Here is a 15,436-nt window from a genome sequence, read left to right as displayed (position 1 = left end):
AGTCTGTGTTTTGACACATTTCAGTGAGTGTTCGGATGTTAAACAAGTATGCAATTAGACCATGAAGAGCATTAATAATGCAAAATAAGTTTTATTACATATGTTAACTTTTTTAAATGCCACAACCATGATTTGTCCATTTGATCATTACAGTCATATAGTTACAATAGTCAAATGAATGTAAAAAGTAACTAAAACAAGAAATGTCAGGCCTCAGATCAGGTTTACATAAAGTGTACAGTAAATATGCAAACATGGAGAACATTCAGGTTTTTTACTTTTGATTTGAACAAGATGGAAGATCATAATCATTTCTATTTGAATGGGCAGAGACTGAATTTTATTTGACAATATTTTTTTAACTATGCGTTAACGGAAAAGGTACTAAATTAAAGGTGTCCTTTTGTAAAATGTGATCCATATGATCAAAAATAGCTAAGGAAGGTTACAGTTCTCATGTGTTATACTTATTCTCCTGTTTTAGATCTCAGGAGGGAACCATTTTCTGTTTGTGTATAAACCTTTTATTGGACTTTGTGATCTTCTTTTTTAAGTCGGCACCTGTAGATGAATAAAGACCGCTCAGACTGTTGCTTTCCAAAATAAAACTAATATAATATAGTCGTTAAATATGAAAATCTCAATACTCACTATATTTTTTATTCACAAACTCCACGGATGCGCCTTGTCCGGCACCCTTTTTCATTTTGAGGGACAGAAGCTCTGCATCTGAAGAAAAACAAACAGAAATATTAGTTTTTCTACTAAATTTGGTTTTAAAATGAGGGTCTGAACAGCACAACGTTATCATCTTACTGCTTGTTCTTTTGGTTCCTGGTCCGTAAAGGCGGGACTGAATGAAGTCGATTGCGCTTTGCTGCAGTGATTTGGCAGCGGATTCATCCTTCACTCTCTTTACACTGTAACTGTCTGGTAAACTGAAATCAGATGTTTTTCCATTTATACATAACACGAGGAAGCCTTACAGTAAGGTGAATGTAAACAGCTAATTGCTATTATTATTACCTTTTAGAGTTTGTTTCTGACGTGGCATTTGTCTCTTCATCATCTATAAAATAGTTTTGTCAGTCAATACTTAAATTGACAATTAGGAAACAATTGTTTTGATTAAAGTTACAGAAAATGTATTACCTTTGACGTTGTCTGATAACTCAGCAGGTCTAAAATAAGAAAATAACAGTTTATTAGGTTTCCAAAATGATTTAAGTAATTACAATGATTCTTTTCATCTAGAGAGCTTACTTTTGGGGTTCTGTATCAAATTCCTCCAGGAGGTCTTCAGGAAGACGTTTTCTCGTCTGAAAAACAACAGATGTAACATGTCATTATGTTTAGATTTTGGGATTTATGTTACATCTACAATTAATTGTGTTGGATTAAGTTAAAGTGTATAAACTTTTCTAATAATAATGTATTCGACATCCTGGGGATGGTAACACAACCTTATACCTTTTGTTCTTGAAAAAGCTGTTGTCTTTTCCTTCGCTTCTCCTTCAATAGATTCTTTTCTCTGAGAACAAAGAGAAAATATATATATAAAAAAAACTGTTTAAAACCCATGAGCTCATGTGGTCTGTGTGTCTAGAGCCAGTGGACACACACTCACAGACCTTTTAGCTGACTCCAGTGCATCTTTAACGCTCTTCAGAGCAGCACTTTTGGACGCATCAAAGGTAACCTCCTCTGGAAGTTCATCATCACTGGACTCAAACTGACTCTGTGCCAATTCAGACATTTTGTTAGTCTCTTTAAGTGAAGTAAGCCTGAGTTCAGTACACACGTTGAACGGAATTCGCCATATTAAACACCAACAACGTTGAAAATACATTAAAGACAGACAGACTAAAGTCACAAGTATTGACTGCAATAGATGCTGCCATCTGGTGGTTCGGATGTCCCTGAAATATCTGCTTGTAAACAAACTGATGCAAATGGCGGAGTTTATAATAATAGCACATACGCCAGAGACTGACTACACTTTTTCAGTGAACAGAGATAAGTATATAACTATTTATTTTTAATAATTTAATATTTGTATTTCATAATGCCCTGTATCATGAATTATTACGGCAAGGCAATGTTTTTTTTATTTGTTTTTTTTTATTATGACTAGGCTACTACTACCACAATACAGACTATGATTTATAATATTGATAATTTAAAATGCTTGAAATTATTATGGTGAAATCTTATGGTTCCTTACAACAAAAATGTAAATAATAGCCTAATAGTACATTTTATTATTATTATTATTATTATTACCATACAAGCTATTATTATTTATAATATTGATCATTCAAAACATTAGTGATTATTAGGGTGAAATCGTATGGTTATTTGCAGCAAAACAAACAAATGTAATTAATAATAATAATTTATTTTATTTGTTAATAAATGTAATTATATAATGTTAATAGATTTTAGTAATAAAAATAAACTATGCTAGTGGAAAATAATCTTATGGGTCGTCATACGGGTTTTATATCTGACCAATCGGTGTTTCTGACGTGTTTGTGACATGAATGCTGGACTGGTGTATTTTTTCATTGTGGATTTGAGACACCAGCGTAAACACTGCGGCTGGAAAAAAACACTCCAATCAAAGGCGTCGTGTCAGTATTTAAATTTCATGTAATTATCGATTTGCACCAACAGAAATGTCAGGCTTTGTGGTTTTTGCGCTGGTATTGTCATTGTCCGCTATGGTGCCGTGTCTGGGCTTTCCTCCTCCGTCAGTAGCGGCGGCGCCTCAGCCCTGCCTCGCGCCGTTACAGTGGGAGGGTCGGACCGTTCAATATGACCACGGCACGGGACGAAACACACGGGCAGCGGTCTCCTATGATGCACAGAATCAGCGAATTAGGGTTCTGGAGCAGAAGACAGGACACACGCCTTGTAAAAAGTACGAACTCATCATATTTTATGAAATATATTTTAATACGTTTTATAATCACTGCAAAATACTCAGCATTTTTTGTCTTGTTCTCCAGTATAAACATCTAAACATTCTTATCTGCCAATGTAGTAAGAAACATAAACTTAATTCAAATTCTTAATTCTTTTAAGTGTACAGTCACTTAATTATTAGAATAAATCAGTTGTTTTGCTTCTCAAGTAAATGTGTCTTGATTTAAGAATGTTTAGATATTTGTACTGGAAAACAATACAGATACCAACTCCAAGTACGATTTTTTTTGCTTGCAGTGTTTTGAAATGTCTGAGCTTGTTGTTCACAATGGATGCAGATGATCCATTATAGTCAAAATTAGAATGACCACACACACAGTTCTTGTGTTCTGAAATATTAGTAAAACAGGATAAAGTTCAATTGATTTAAATTATATAACTGTAAATTTCCTTTGCATTCATTTATTTGCACTGTGCAATTCTCTTTGAGGTTCTTTGAGTACATCTACTTGTTCAAGAGTGGAGTGCTTTTCCAGATTGAGGAAATTACCAAGCAGTGTGCAAAGATCGCTCTGACGGAGGCCTGGGACCCTTATGATATACCCCTGAACTCCACATATGAGGACCAGTACTTCATTGGAGGACCTGGAGACATGATCGAAGTTCAAGAATGGTCTGATCGAAAACCGGCCCGCAAAAGTAAATGTTTGTTATAGTTACGTTGTACATTTTGCGCATTACATGTGCCTTGATTTTTATATAGGAACTCTAAAATGGTCCTGATTATCTGAACTTTGCACATTTTTCCGGTCTCTCACAGACGAAGCTTGGGTTGGTGTGTACACTTTGAAGGACTGCTATCCTGTGCAGGAGACATACGCAAAGAACAGTAGCGTGACCACGTCCACTCGCTTCTTTGACCTTCAGCTGGGCATCAGTGACCCTGAGGTGTTCAACCCACCCAGCACCTGCCAGTCAGCACTGTCTGAGAAGATGACATCCGACTGCTGAATACCTCACTCATCTCTGCTCATCACAGTACATATTAACCATAATACAGTAACAGCTTCTAAAGAACTGATATTACACTGACAAAGAGCACTTGAATTGAGTGCAGGTACTGTTAAACATAATAAGCTTAGAAATAAACCAAGAATGTCAGTTTTAAGTTCACTAGTTCTCGTTGATTTACAGTATGAAATGTGCCTCATATTATTGAAGCCTCGTTTTTAATATGCCACATTTTTGGCTGCGTTGTGCTGATCCAGGGTGGATTAATGTAGCCTAGTACTTTTTTTGTTTGTTTTACAGTTCATATTTTGTTTCTCTTATTATTATTTTATTTAGCCTTTAGTTTACAGTTTGGATGCTTACAGTTTATTTTGTGTATAGTTGTTGAAGAAACCTAGAATTTAATTCTAGAATAAAATTGTTTACCTCACTACCACGGTTGTTGAGCACATTGATTTACATTATATAGCCTTTATAAGACAATTAACCAGTGATGTTTTGCATAGATAAAGACTTGTTAGCTGTAGTTGAGTACATCAGATTGTGCTGTTTAATGAAAGCATTGTTTTTTTGCTCCAGTCTGTAGAGGTTTGAAATAAGGATCTTGTAAATTAACAACATAAAAGAAATGAAATAGCATAATGTCATCAAGTAATGTTTGCTTATAGCTTCTTGATTAACTTAAAAGAATACAGTGACTTTAAAACTATGCATTAAATGCTATAAACATTACATTTAACATGAATGGAATAGAGTTATTGTTTAAAACGAAGACAAAAGCGTTTGGCGACCACAATTAATGTGATGAACTACACTTTACTCCGTTAGAATGCTTTTGTGAATTTGAGGAGAACTGACTTCACACATCCACTAAAAGGACCTTAACACCAGTTGATTAAAAATCAAAAATGAGCAAAGTTTGTTCTGATAGAAGCTTTAGCATCATTTGCCACTTCTTTTCTTTCTAATTCAATGAATTCAAATGTTAGGGCTTGAGCATATATAGCTTTCTATAGCAAAACAAAAATCTAATCAGATAGGTCTGTTATACTATGTTATTGTTTGTTATATTTACTTGATGCTTAGAACTATGAATGAATTAAATTAGAATTGTGGGCAGGCCTGACGCAGTTCCGGATGCTACTACATATCCCAGAATCCCCTTTCCAAAACAACATCACACTATTTCCTGTCTGAAACGAAAGTCATCAGAATCAGATGGTGCGGAATTCTCAGCGAGATAGATCCTCATTGATTTATCGGTTGACTGTAATACAACACGTACTTTTATAAGATTGCTCACCAAGGTAAGCGACATGATCGATAACACACACATTTACTTTGATAAAGCAATGCTAACGTGACAAGAAGCCGCTGCTGTTTTGCAGATTGATTGCCTCAAGTGTAACCGGATATATTGTTTTCAAGAGAGATTGTTAGTTTAGGATTGCTTATTTCGCTTGTTACAGTTTTAGTCAGCAAGATAGAAATTTGTGGTGTGCTATTATGACACTATGTTTCACATTTTGAGAAATTCTCGCTGGGTTTCCTGTTATACTGTTGTATTATCATGCTGTATTATCATGCTAGCCCATAGCATGTACATTGGTTTGGCAGAGCTATGAAATGAACACTTCACAACATAAACACAGACGAACTCATATCAGTTATTTGGGTTGTGTAACTTACTAACATTTTCCATTTCCATTTTAGCTAGAGTCATAGATAAAGCAATAATGCCAAATGTCTTATATTGTTATTAAGGGTAACGTTAGTCCATAACTATATAAATGACAGCATAAAGAAGTCAGTTCTCTTCTCATCAGTTATTTACTGGGGAAGCAAAACAATCCTGCCCAGTGTAACGTTAGTCATGTGCAAACAATGCATGACAATTCCTGTGCTCGTTCTTTTTCGGTAACGTTAGGCCTAAATGACATCAGTAAGAGGAACTTGTCCCACTAACCAAACAGAGAGTTACTGTTCTCGTAAACTCTTGCCTGTTTTTAAACGTAATCTGGGGTTCTTCCTGATAAGACTTGTGGGACTAGATTTTCATGCTTAGTTTATTTTATGAAGCTTAGTTATATTCACTTACTTTCAATAGTCTTTTCAACTGTGATTGAAATTGCATTATAGGAAACATTGTTGATTTTAGCAAGATGAATCCACTTTAAGACATTTGGTTGATAGTTTTGTTTTTCAGAATTGTCATGATGTCTTCATTTAGGTACAAGTTCTTGTCTGTTTTGATCATGATCATACATTATCCTGCTTATTACACTGCTACTTAGCGAATACATAATAGACACAAAATATTGATTTGAGTTGTAATTACTATCGAGGTGTCAGGTGTGACAGAACATCCCATATGAGCTGTCATTTATACACGACAACCATAGTAAACGGTTATTATTTTAACATTCATTATTTTACAGCGGAATGTCTCGGTTGACCAATCAGAATCTAGTATTCCAGAGATGCATACATGAAATAGGGTGCAACAGTGCCCACTTTTTCAGCCTTGGTTCTGGAAGGGGTTTTATAAGTCTTTATTTAAGAGTTATTAGCTATGGGGTGAATCAACAATGACACAAAGAAGAATCAGAAAATTGGACAAAATGTACGTGTACTTAACATCTCTAATTAGGGAAAGAACTACAATCCCATGAGTCATAGCGAGTGACAATCAAATTAAAAACAGATAAATATTGTTTACACACATATTGTGTTTAAACCACATACCCATATATGTTTTTGCTATATGAATATATACACATACACAGATTGACTTGATTACGTCGTTCTCAGTGCTACATTGGAGTTTGCGGGCACTTTTTTTTCTTACAATTTGATTGTTTCAACAACATTGTAGATTACAGTAGGTCCAGTAAGTTATTGGTTTAAATCAATTCCCATATGGAGAAAATGAATGGGATTTTCACTTCCGGAACCCAACTGTTGCACTCTATAATTGGTGTTAATGTTTTGTTTTCTTTGTTTTGTTTTTAATTATTATTATTTAATTTATTTTAAGTATATCCACTTAGTGACGGTACAGGATGTTTGGTAGTTTAGTTGATATGATGATGTCACAAAGTCTGATCATATGACAGCAATAACTATAAACCTTTGACCACTGTGTGAAATGCCTCCCTTTTCTGTGTCCTTTCAGAACTAGGCATGGCTACAGAGTCTGACTCTCCAGAAGTGTGAGTGTGAATGGAGTGACACGAGTGGACGAGACGGACGAGTCATGGACAGCCAGTGCAGCAGCAGTGTGGGGTCCCGGGCCACTCTAAGGGGTGTGGGAAACATTAACTCCACCCTCATTTCTTCCCGTATCGAGTCCTATGAAGCAGGAGAGAAGAAGTGCATCTCCGATGTCCGAAGAACCTTTTGCTTATTCGTGACCTTTGACCTTTTATTCGTCACCTTGCTGTGGATCATTGAGCTTAATGTATGTTGTGGTTTAGAAGTTCTTTTAAATATATGTGGATAAACACCAGTTTAATAGTGATGCAGCTGCACAACATTTTGTATTATATATGTTAATTATTTTTTTCATCTATATTCATCCAGGTCAATGGAGGTATACAAGAGCAACTGAAGCAAGAGGTGTTGCAGTATGATTACCACAAATCCTTTTTTGACATATTTGTAAGTACTGGCCAATACGCTGCCCTCTATTGCAGGGTTTCCCAAACTGGCTTGTTGACGCAAAGCTAATAATTAATTAATTCATAAAAATGTAAACATTTAAATAAGAAAATATTACAACAGTAATTACACTAATATAATACAATTAGCATATACATAATATCTTGTCCACAAATCTATGACTTTTCTCTACAAATTCGCTGATTGGTAACATATACAGTTGGTACGGAAAGTATTCAGACCCCCTTAAATTTTTCACTCTTTCTTATATTGCAGCCATTTGCTAAAATCATTTAAGTACATTTTTTTCCTCATTATTGTACACACAGCACCCCATATTGACAGAAAAACACAGAATTGTTGAAATTTTTGCACATTTATTAAAAAAGAAAAACTGAAATATCACATGGTCCTAAGTATTCAGACCCTTTGCTCAGTATTTAGTAGAAGGAACCCTTTTGATCTAATACAGCCATGAGTCTTTTTGGGAAAGATGCAACAAGTTTTTTACACCTGGATTTGGGTATCCTCTGCCATTCCTCCTTGCAGATCCTCTCCAGTTCTGTCAGGTTGGATGGTAAACGTTGGTGGACAGCCATTTTCAGGTCTCTCCAGAGATGCTCAATTGGGTTTAAGTCAGGGCTCTGGCTGGGCCATTCAAGAACAGTCACGGAGTTGTTGTGAAACCACTCCTTCGTTATTTTAGCTGTGTGCTTAGGGTCATTGTCTTGTTGGAAGGTGTACCTTCGGCCCAGTCTGAGGTCCATTCATCTTTCCCTCATTTGCAACCAGTCGTCCTGTCCCTGCAGCTGAAAAACACCCCCACAGCATGATGCTGCCACCACCATGCTTCACTGTTGAGACTGTATTGGACAGGTGATGAGCAGTGCCTGGTTTTCTCCACACATACCGCTTAGAATTAAGGCCAAAAAGTTCTATCTTGGTCTCATCAGACCAGAGAATCTTATTTATCACCATCTTGGAGTCCTTCAGGTGTGCTTTCATGTGTCTTGCACTGAGGAGAAGCTTCCGTCGGGCCACTCTGCCATAAAGCCCAGACTGGTGGATGGCTGCAGTGGTTGACTTACTACAACTTTCTCCCATCTCCCGACTGCATCTCTGGAGCTCAGCCACAGTGATCTTTGGGTTCTTCTTTACCTCTCTCACCAAGGCTCTTCTCACCCGATAGCTCAGTTTGGCCGGACGGCCAGCTCTAGGAAGGGTTCTGGTTGTCCCAAACGTCTTCCATTTAAGGATTATGGAGGCCACTGTGCTCTTAGGAACTTTAAGTGCAGCAGACATTTTTTTGTAACCTTGGCCAGATCTGTGCCTTGCCATAATTCTGTCTCTGAGCTCTTCAGGCAGTTCCTTTGACCTCATGATTCTCATTTGCTCTGACATGCACTGTGAGCTGTAAGGTCTTACATAGACAGGTGTGTGGCTTTCCTAATCAAGTCCAATCAGTATAATCAAACACAGCTGGACTCAAATGAAGGTGTAGAACCATCTCAAGGATGATCAGAAGAAATGGACAGCACCTGAGTTAAATATATGAGTGTCACAGCAAAGGGTCTGAATACTTAGGACCATGTGATATTTCAGTTTTTCTTTTTTAATAAATGTGCAAAAATGTCAACAATTCTGTGTTTTTCTGTCAATATGGGGTGCTGTGTGTACAATAATAAAAAAATAAAAAAAAGACCTTAAATGATTTTAGCAAATGGCTGCAAATTTAAGGGGGTCTGATTACTTTCCGTACCCACTGTATATATATATGTGTGTGTGTGTGTGTGTGTGTGTGTGTGTGTGTGTGTGTGTGTGTGTGTGTGTGTGTGTGTGTGTGTGTGTGTGTGTGTGTGTGTGTGTGTGTGTGTGTGAAATATCAACATAAAGTCTCAGCATATGCTCTTTAAAATATACTCCATTTTTGACTCATTAGCAGGGAAATTACCAACATTTAAGATGTGATTTAAGATGAAACTGGTGTGGTAAAATTTTAGGGCCAGTCCATTCCACAGTTCCCTTTTCAAAGATGACTTTTCTCTCTCAACGTAGATGACCTCACTCATGCCTCTTTCAAACCACAAGGTTTCTGTCCAGGAAATCTTCATTATTGATCTTAAAGGGGTAGATTACCTAAAGATGTCATCATTTGCTCATCCCCATCTCGTTCCAAATGCGTGTATGACTATTATTCTAATGTGGAGGAAGATCATTTGAAAAATGATTCATCCATATAATGTTTTTGTTCATTGTTGTACAAAACAACAAACCTTACTGACTTTCATTATGTGGACAGTATCTTCTGTTGTGTTCCACAGAAGAAAGAAAAACATACAGATTTGGAACGACATGGTGGGTGAGGAAAAGATGACCAAATTGAACTCTTTAACCCTTCTATCTTGGGTCACATGCTTATGGGGTGCTTCTTTGATATACAGATTCAGCTATTCTTTGGTGTTTAAAAGCTTTGTTTTAGATCCTTTAAATGTGCGAGTTTCTGCCTTAGTTTGATGCAGTGTTTAAAATTAAGTCAAACATTTTTTAAGACAGCTTGGTAAAATATCCCCGTAGACTTCGCCCTGTAAGTTGCTGTGTGGATTATATTTATGCAAATACACAGTGCTGCCATTTTAAAAATGTTACCTGACAGCAATCCTTGAACAGGAGTTTTAAAGCAACAAATCTTTCATGAAATATTGATAAACCGGTTTTGAAAGGTAGATAACACATTCAAGTGTGTCGAAATATACACCACTGTACAAACGTTTGCAGTCTCTTATGCTTGTATGTTTTTCTCCTCAGCTCTTGGCTGTGTTCCGCTTTGCAGCCTTGATTCTTGCGTATGCAGTGTGTAAAGTGCGTCATTGGTGGGCCATTGCGGTAGGCAGCCTTTACTTTACATTCCTCCACCAGAGGGCACTGTTGCTTTACTCATTAATAACAAGCTGGAACTTTGTTTCTGCTGCTTAATCGAACTATTACACTGAGCTTCACATAAAAATGTAAGCGATTTAATATAGATTCATGTAATGATCATCATATCTTCATTACAGATAACTACAGCAATCACCAGTGGTTTCTTAATAGTGAAAGTAGTTGTATCAAAGGTATGAGATGTTTTTTATTCCGCTTTTTTTTTTTACATTTAAGAATTACACACTTTTTCCATTGATCCAAAAATGTTCTTCCTTTGTCCAGCTCCTGTCTCAGGGGGCGTTTGGGTATTTGTTACCCATCATCTCCTTCATTTTGGCATGGATGGAGACGTGGCTGCTGGACTTCAAAGTCCTGCCCCAAGAGGCTGGTGATGAAATCAGTGAGAATCAAATATCTAATTTCAGTGAGACAAGCATTTACAAGCGGTATCAGTGAAGGCTAATGGACGTAGATGACATTATAGCTCATTTGCTCTTACAGTCTGTCAGTATCATTATGTTTAGCAATCATGTGTGTCCTGTGTGTTAGGGTATCTTTCAGTGCAGAGTGTGCCAGATCGAGAACCTCTTTTATACCCAGGACCTGTTTCAGAAGGCCAGTTCTACTCTCCTCCTGAGTCCATGGCAGGTAATAGCTTACTGAATGCCCAATACAAGCCGGACAACCATGAAAATGGGTTGCATGGAAATCTAAAATCATGTCTTTTACCAGTTTTTTTTTCTGGTTATGGCGCTTGATAGCTTAAAAGATTAGTGAATCAGCTGTGTAACATTTTGTTCTTATTTATGTTTTATTTTTATTTTTAGTTATAGTTTATTTAAACAGAGATCACTCTTACAAATGAGAGATATAATGTTCTCACCACATTTTTACAACAGTAACAGATGTGTATTTTCCAGGAAATGCCACTGTCAGAGCTCAGGTGCACTGTGGTGAGCGCTAGAGATTTTCAAGGATAAATGTATGTATTTAGAGGCGTTGCAGCAGTATTAAAGCGCCTAAAAAATATTTAAACTATTACCGTCTCCTATTAATAAATTACAAAGTGTGCATTTTGCGCCATTATCATTTTATATCTTATACACTCTAAAACTAAATATAATAAATATATAAATAGATGAGTCATAGCATTTATATATATATATATATATATATATATATATATACACTCGTCTCCATTTCTTTAGTGTAACTTTAGTTTTACATGTCAATCCGCAACATTTTTGCTAACAATAATTAATGTCAACTATGTATATCTTGCACCCATTTTCACAATGTTTGCACATTTCCCCCCCTTTTTTCTTTTTTTTTTGGTCCATTGAGGACTACAGTGTGGGGTACAATTAGATCAATTTGATCAGTCAGTTAAATGACTTTATAAAGAAATTGTACGTGATGTTACTCTAAACTTATCTGATTCAGACTAAATTAATTTGTATATATACACACACATATACTCTACCATTCAAAAGTTTTGAGTCTTTTGTTAATAGTAATTATAAGTTAATTTCATTTCTATTTCAAATAATTGCTGTTATTTAGAACTTTTTACTCATCAAAGAATACTGATAATTAAACATTAATAATAGTAAGAAATGTTTTATGAGCAAATCTGCATATACAGTACCAGTCAAAAGTTTGGAAACATTACTATTTTTAATGTTTTTGAAAGAAGTCTCTTATGCTCATCAAGCCTGCAGTTAAAAAAAAAAAAAAAAAAAAAAAAAAAAAACAGTAATATTATGAAATATTATTACAATTTAAAATAATGGTTCTCTTTTTTAATATACTTTAAAATGTAATTTATTTTTGTGATGCAAAGCTGAATTTTCATCAGCAAGTACTCCAGTCTTTGGTGTCTTATGATCCTTCAGAAATCATTCTAATATGCTGATTTATGATCAATGTTGGAAACAGTTGTGCTGCTTAATATTTTTTTTATAACCTGAGATACTTTTTTCAGGATTATTTGATGAATAAAAAGTTAAAAAGAACTGTATTTATTTAGAATAGAAATCTTTTGTAACAATATACACTACCGTTCAAAAGTTTGGGAACAATAACTTTTTTTTTTTTAAAGAAATTAGTACTTTAATTCAACAAGGATGCGTTAAATTGATAAAAGGTGATGGTAACGATTTATATTGTTAGAAATGTTTTTATTTTGAATAAATGCTGTTTTTATGAATAAATGCTATTAACGTTTTAGTCATCAATGAATCCTGAAAAAAGTATTCCAAAAAAATATAATAAACAGCACAACTGTTTCCATCATTGATAATAACTGAGTATCAAATCATCATATTTTAAAATATATTAAAAAAGAGAACCATTATTTTAAATTGTAATAATATTTCATAATATTACTGTTTTTTTTTTTTTAACTGCAGGCTTGATGAGCATAAGAGACTTCTTTCAAAAACATTAAAAATAGTAATGTTTCCAAACTTTTGACTGATACTGTACATGCATTGCATACCGAATTACTGTTATACAGATAATTCACAGTGTTGCTGATCTGTCTGTGGATTTACTCATTTATCTTCAGTAAATTTCAAAATGTGTTCTGTTTATTTATTGATCGACTTGTCTTTGTATTGTCTTGGTAGATTGATTTGTTTTACACTTCTTCGTGACAAATTAAATCAGTAGTGTCCAGTCCATTGGGGGCAACTAAACACTATGTGTCCCTTTATATTTAATGCACTAATTTTAAATGTTCGCAAATGTCTTTGCAGGACTCTACTGTGCCTTTGTGCGCTTTAGATTCACAGCATGAAAACTGTCACTTTTCTGGGCTGATTTTACTCACACATTTGTTGCTCATCTTAGTAAACGGGGCTTCTGAAACATAGAGAACGAATACTTACCCTAACGATTTTTATTCACTTTTATATTTTTGTTAAGAATATCTATACATTTTTTCACAATATTATTTCAGTTTTTTTAGTGCTTTGAAAAACAGCACAGGCAACAAAATGATGTGTACTTTAGTAATATGTGACCCTGGACCACAAAACCAGTCTTATGGGTACATTTTTTTTAAATTGAGATTTATACATCACCTGAAAGCTGAATAAATAAGCTTTCCATTGATGTATGGTCTGTTAGGATAGGACAAAATTTGGTCGAGATACAACTATTGAAAATCTGGAATCTGAGGGTGCAAAACAATATAAACATTGAGAAAATCGACTTTAAAGTTGTCCATTTCTATTGGCGATTTTGCTGCATCCACTCACTAAAATACATTTTTGATATATTTAAGGCAGGAAATTTACAAAATATCTTCATGGAACATGATCTTTACTTAATATCCTAATGATTTTTGGCATAAAAGAAAAATGGATAATTTTGACCCATACAATGTATTGTTGGCTATTGCCACAAATATACCCGTGCGACTTGTGACTGGTTTTGTGATCCAGGGTCACATATGAGAAAGTATGAAAAGAAACATCCTTGTTTTTTCGGCCCGTTTGTTGTGTGCAAACAACGACATGTTCAGTATGCCTACAGAGATGTTAAACACTCACTAAATATGACCTTTTGCTTCTCTAGACTCTGATGAAGACCTCGATGATAAACATGATCTTGAGAAGCCCATCGTCTAGCAGGTATTCAGAAAATATGAATGGTTCTTTTATAGCTTTTTTATTCCTCCATCTGTCTCAATCTAACTAATAGGACTGTATTTTTATTGTTATTAGGAGCTCAGAGTTAACACTGACTTCTGGAATACAACAGCCTCTTCCAGCGCTGCTCCACTTCGGGCTGTGTGTCTTAATATGGGTTTGTGTACGTGGGTTACCAGAACTAGACAGTCACTCTGCCTTAGATCCACCATCGCCATGATCAGCAGTTTGCCACACAAGCTCTTAGTGCAATCGCATTGTGTGCGTCACTGAACAAAAACCTATTTTGCTTATACAGCACTGATTGAAAAAAATGAACAATTTTAATGTGTATTTTGAATTTAATCAACAAATAATACCACGAGATTTTGCTTATTTTCACATGACGCTCTTCAACTGCTTCTGTGTAACAAAGCGACTGCCGTCTCACATGTTCATGCAGTAAAGCTCCAAATGTTCATTAACACATTGTTATGCCTCTGATCTGACATGCATCACTGGAGAAGACCTAAATGTGAATAGCAGTAAAGTCTCGGGTCTGCACTGCCACTCTTTAGTGTGTGAAGATTTCATGTTTTCCGGTTTAATGACGCTAGAGACTCGATTTACTTGCAAAATAAATAAAGGACTGGCCAAGTTTAGCATGAAAAGCACTTCAATGAAGAAATACGACTTGTAATGATGCATGGATATGTAATACATTTTTATGTTTGTCTTTGGCTCCTCTTCAGTAAGCATTCCTAAACAAAATCATCTTAAAATAAATCTACTTTCTGTTGACTTGTGCCATGCTTACTGAATAAGGGCTTATGTACCTCGGGTCTGGGACCTTCGGTTTTCTATGAATATATAAAGAATCTCCATATGTTTCCATCACAAAGCCTCGAATATGCAGGATAATGGCAGATTGTATATTCCTCTTTCGTTGTGTATTAAAACGATGTTTTTATTAAACGTGTGTGTTTCTATGCATCAATTTTTACAGACTGAAAGCGAGGGGAGCGGAAACCCCTGCCGAGAGTCAGTTTGCGCTCTCACGGATGTTGCAGCCTCCTCGCCCACAAATAACAGCTTAGATTAACAAGACAAACAGCCTGCAGCCGCTAATAAATTATCAGCCAATCATGCTGTGGTTAAACTGCTGCATGTTTTCTTTCCAGTAAGCGCCTCCGCTAGTGGTGTGTACACTACATACCCAACCACATTTTCCTACCGCAGCAGTTTCAATCGCCAGCGTGATGTTTTCAAATTCATGTCTGAGG

General features: G+C 35.6%; 3 protein-coding genes across 3 annotated transcripts; 2 read left to right on the top strand and 1 right to left on the bottom strand.

The window, feature by feature from the left end:
• Positions 1-71: 71 nt before the first annotated feature.
• nol7 (nucleolar protein 7) lies at positions 72-1,848 on the bottom strand. Its single transcript, XM_084412678.1, has 8 exons — positions 1,632-1,848; positions 1,471-1,531; positions 1,264-1,319; positions 1,153-1,181; positions 1,027-1,069; positions 817-938; positions 652-729; positions 72-561 (listed from the first exon to the last, which is right to left on the bottom strand). Exons 1-8 carry the CDS (start codon positions 1,754-1,756, stop codon positions 488-490), a joined length of 588 nt encoding a protein of 195 aa, XP_084268804.1. The 5' UTR covers positions 1,757-1,848; the 3' UTR covers positions 72-487.
• A 67-nt stretch (positions 1,849-1,915) lies between these two features.
• epdr1 (ependymin related 1) lies at positions 1,916-4,670 on the top strand. The gene is made up of 4 exons (XM_084412679.1): positions 1,916-2,020; positions 2,677-2,923; positions 3,419-3,627; positions 3,749-4,670. Exons 2-4 carry the CDS (start codon positions 2,679-2,681, stop codon positions 3,937-3,939), a joined length of 645 nt encoding a protein of 214 aa, XP_084268805.1. The 5' UTR covers positions 1,916-2,020; positions 2,677-2,678; the 3' UTR covers positions 3,940-4,670.
• Positions 4,671-5,115: 445 nt separating this feature from the next.
• On the top strand, positions 5,116-15,128 carry stard3nl (STARD3 N-terminal like). The gene is made up of 9 exons (XM_084412675.1): positions 5,116-5,246; positions 7,115-7,399; positions 7,522-7,599; positions 10,405-10,482; positions 10,656-10,709; positions 10,801-10,918; positions 11,068-11,166; positions 14,101-14,156; positions 14,250-15,128. The coding sequence occupies exons 2-8, from the start codon at positions 7,196-7,198 to the stop codon at positions 14,151-14,153; spliced, it is 684 nt and encodes a 227-aa protein (XP_084268801.1). The 5' UTR covers positions 5,116-5,246; positions 7,115-7,195; the 3' UTR covers positions 14,154-14,156; positions 14,250-15,128.
• The last annotated feature ends 308 nt before the right edge of the window (positions 15,129-15,436 follow it).

This window comes from Rutilus rutilus (genome assembly GCF_951802725.1).
Source record: "Rutilus rutilus genome assembly, chromosome: 6".
Taxonomy (NCBI): Eukaryota; Metazoa; Chordata; class Actinopteri; order Cypriniformes; family Leuciscidae; genus Rutilus; species Rutilus rutilus.
Note: the sequence above shows the minus strand (reverse complement) of the source record. Positions and strands in the feature narration are given on the sequence as shown.

Excerpts from the sequence above, each read along its gene's own strand:
- stard3nl (XM_084412675.1), top strand. The coding sequence starts at position 7,196 with ATGGACAGCCAGTGCAGCAGCAGTGTGGGGTCCCGGGCCACTCTAAGG. Across the intron at positions 7,400-7,521 it reads TGTGGATCATTGAGCTTAAT|GTCAATGGAGGTATACAAGA; the intron begins GTATGTTGTGGT and ends ATATTCATCCAG. Across the intron at positions 10,919-11,067 it reads AGAGGCTGGTGATGAAATCA|GGTATCTTTCAGTGCAGAGT; the intron begins GTGAGAATCAAA and ends CCTGTGTGTTAG.
- epdr1 (XM_084412679.1), top strand. The coding sequence starts at position 2,679 with ATGTCAGGCTTTGTGGTTTTTGCGCTGGTATTGTCATTGTCCGCTATG. Across the intron at positions 2,924-3,418 it reads GGACACACGCCTTGTAAAAA|GTTCTTTGAGTACATCTACT; the intron begins GTACGAACTCAT and ends ATTCTCTTTGAG. Across the intron at positions 3,628-3,748 it reads TCGAAAACCGGCCCGCAAAA|ACGAAGCTTGGGTTGGTGTG; the intron begins GTAAATGTTTGT and ends GGTCTCTCACAG.
- nol7 (XM_084412678.1), bottom strand. The coding sequence starts at position 1,756 with ATGTCTGAATTGGCACAGAGTCAGTTTGAGTCCAGTGATGATGAACTT. Across the intron at positions 939-1,026 it reads TCAGAAACAAACTCTAAAAG|TTTACCAGACAGTTACAGTG; the intron begins GTAATAATAATA and ends ATCTGATTTCAG. Across the intron at positions 730-816 it reads AGGAACCAAAAGAACAAGCA|ATGCAGAGCTTCTGTCCCTC; the intron begins GTAAGATGATAA and ends GTTTTTCTTCAG.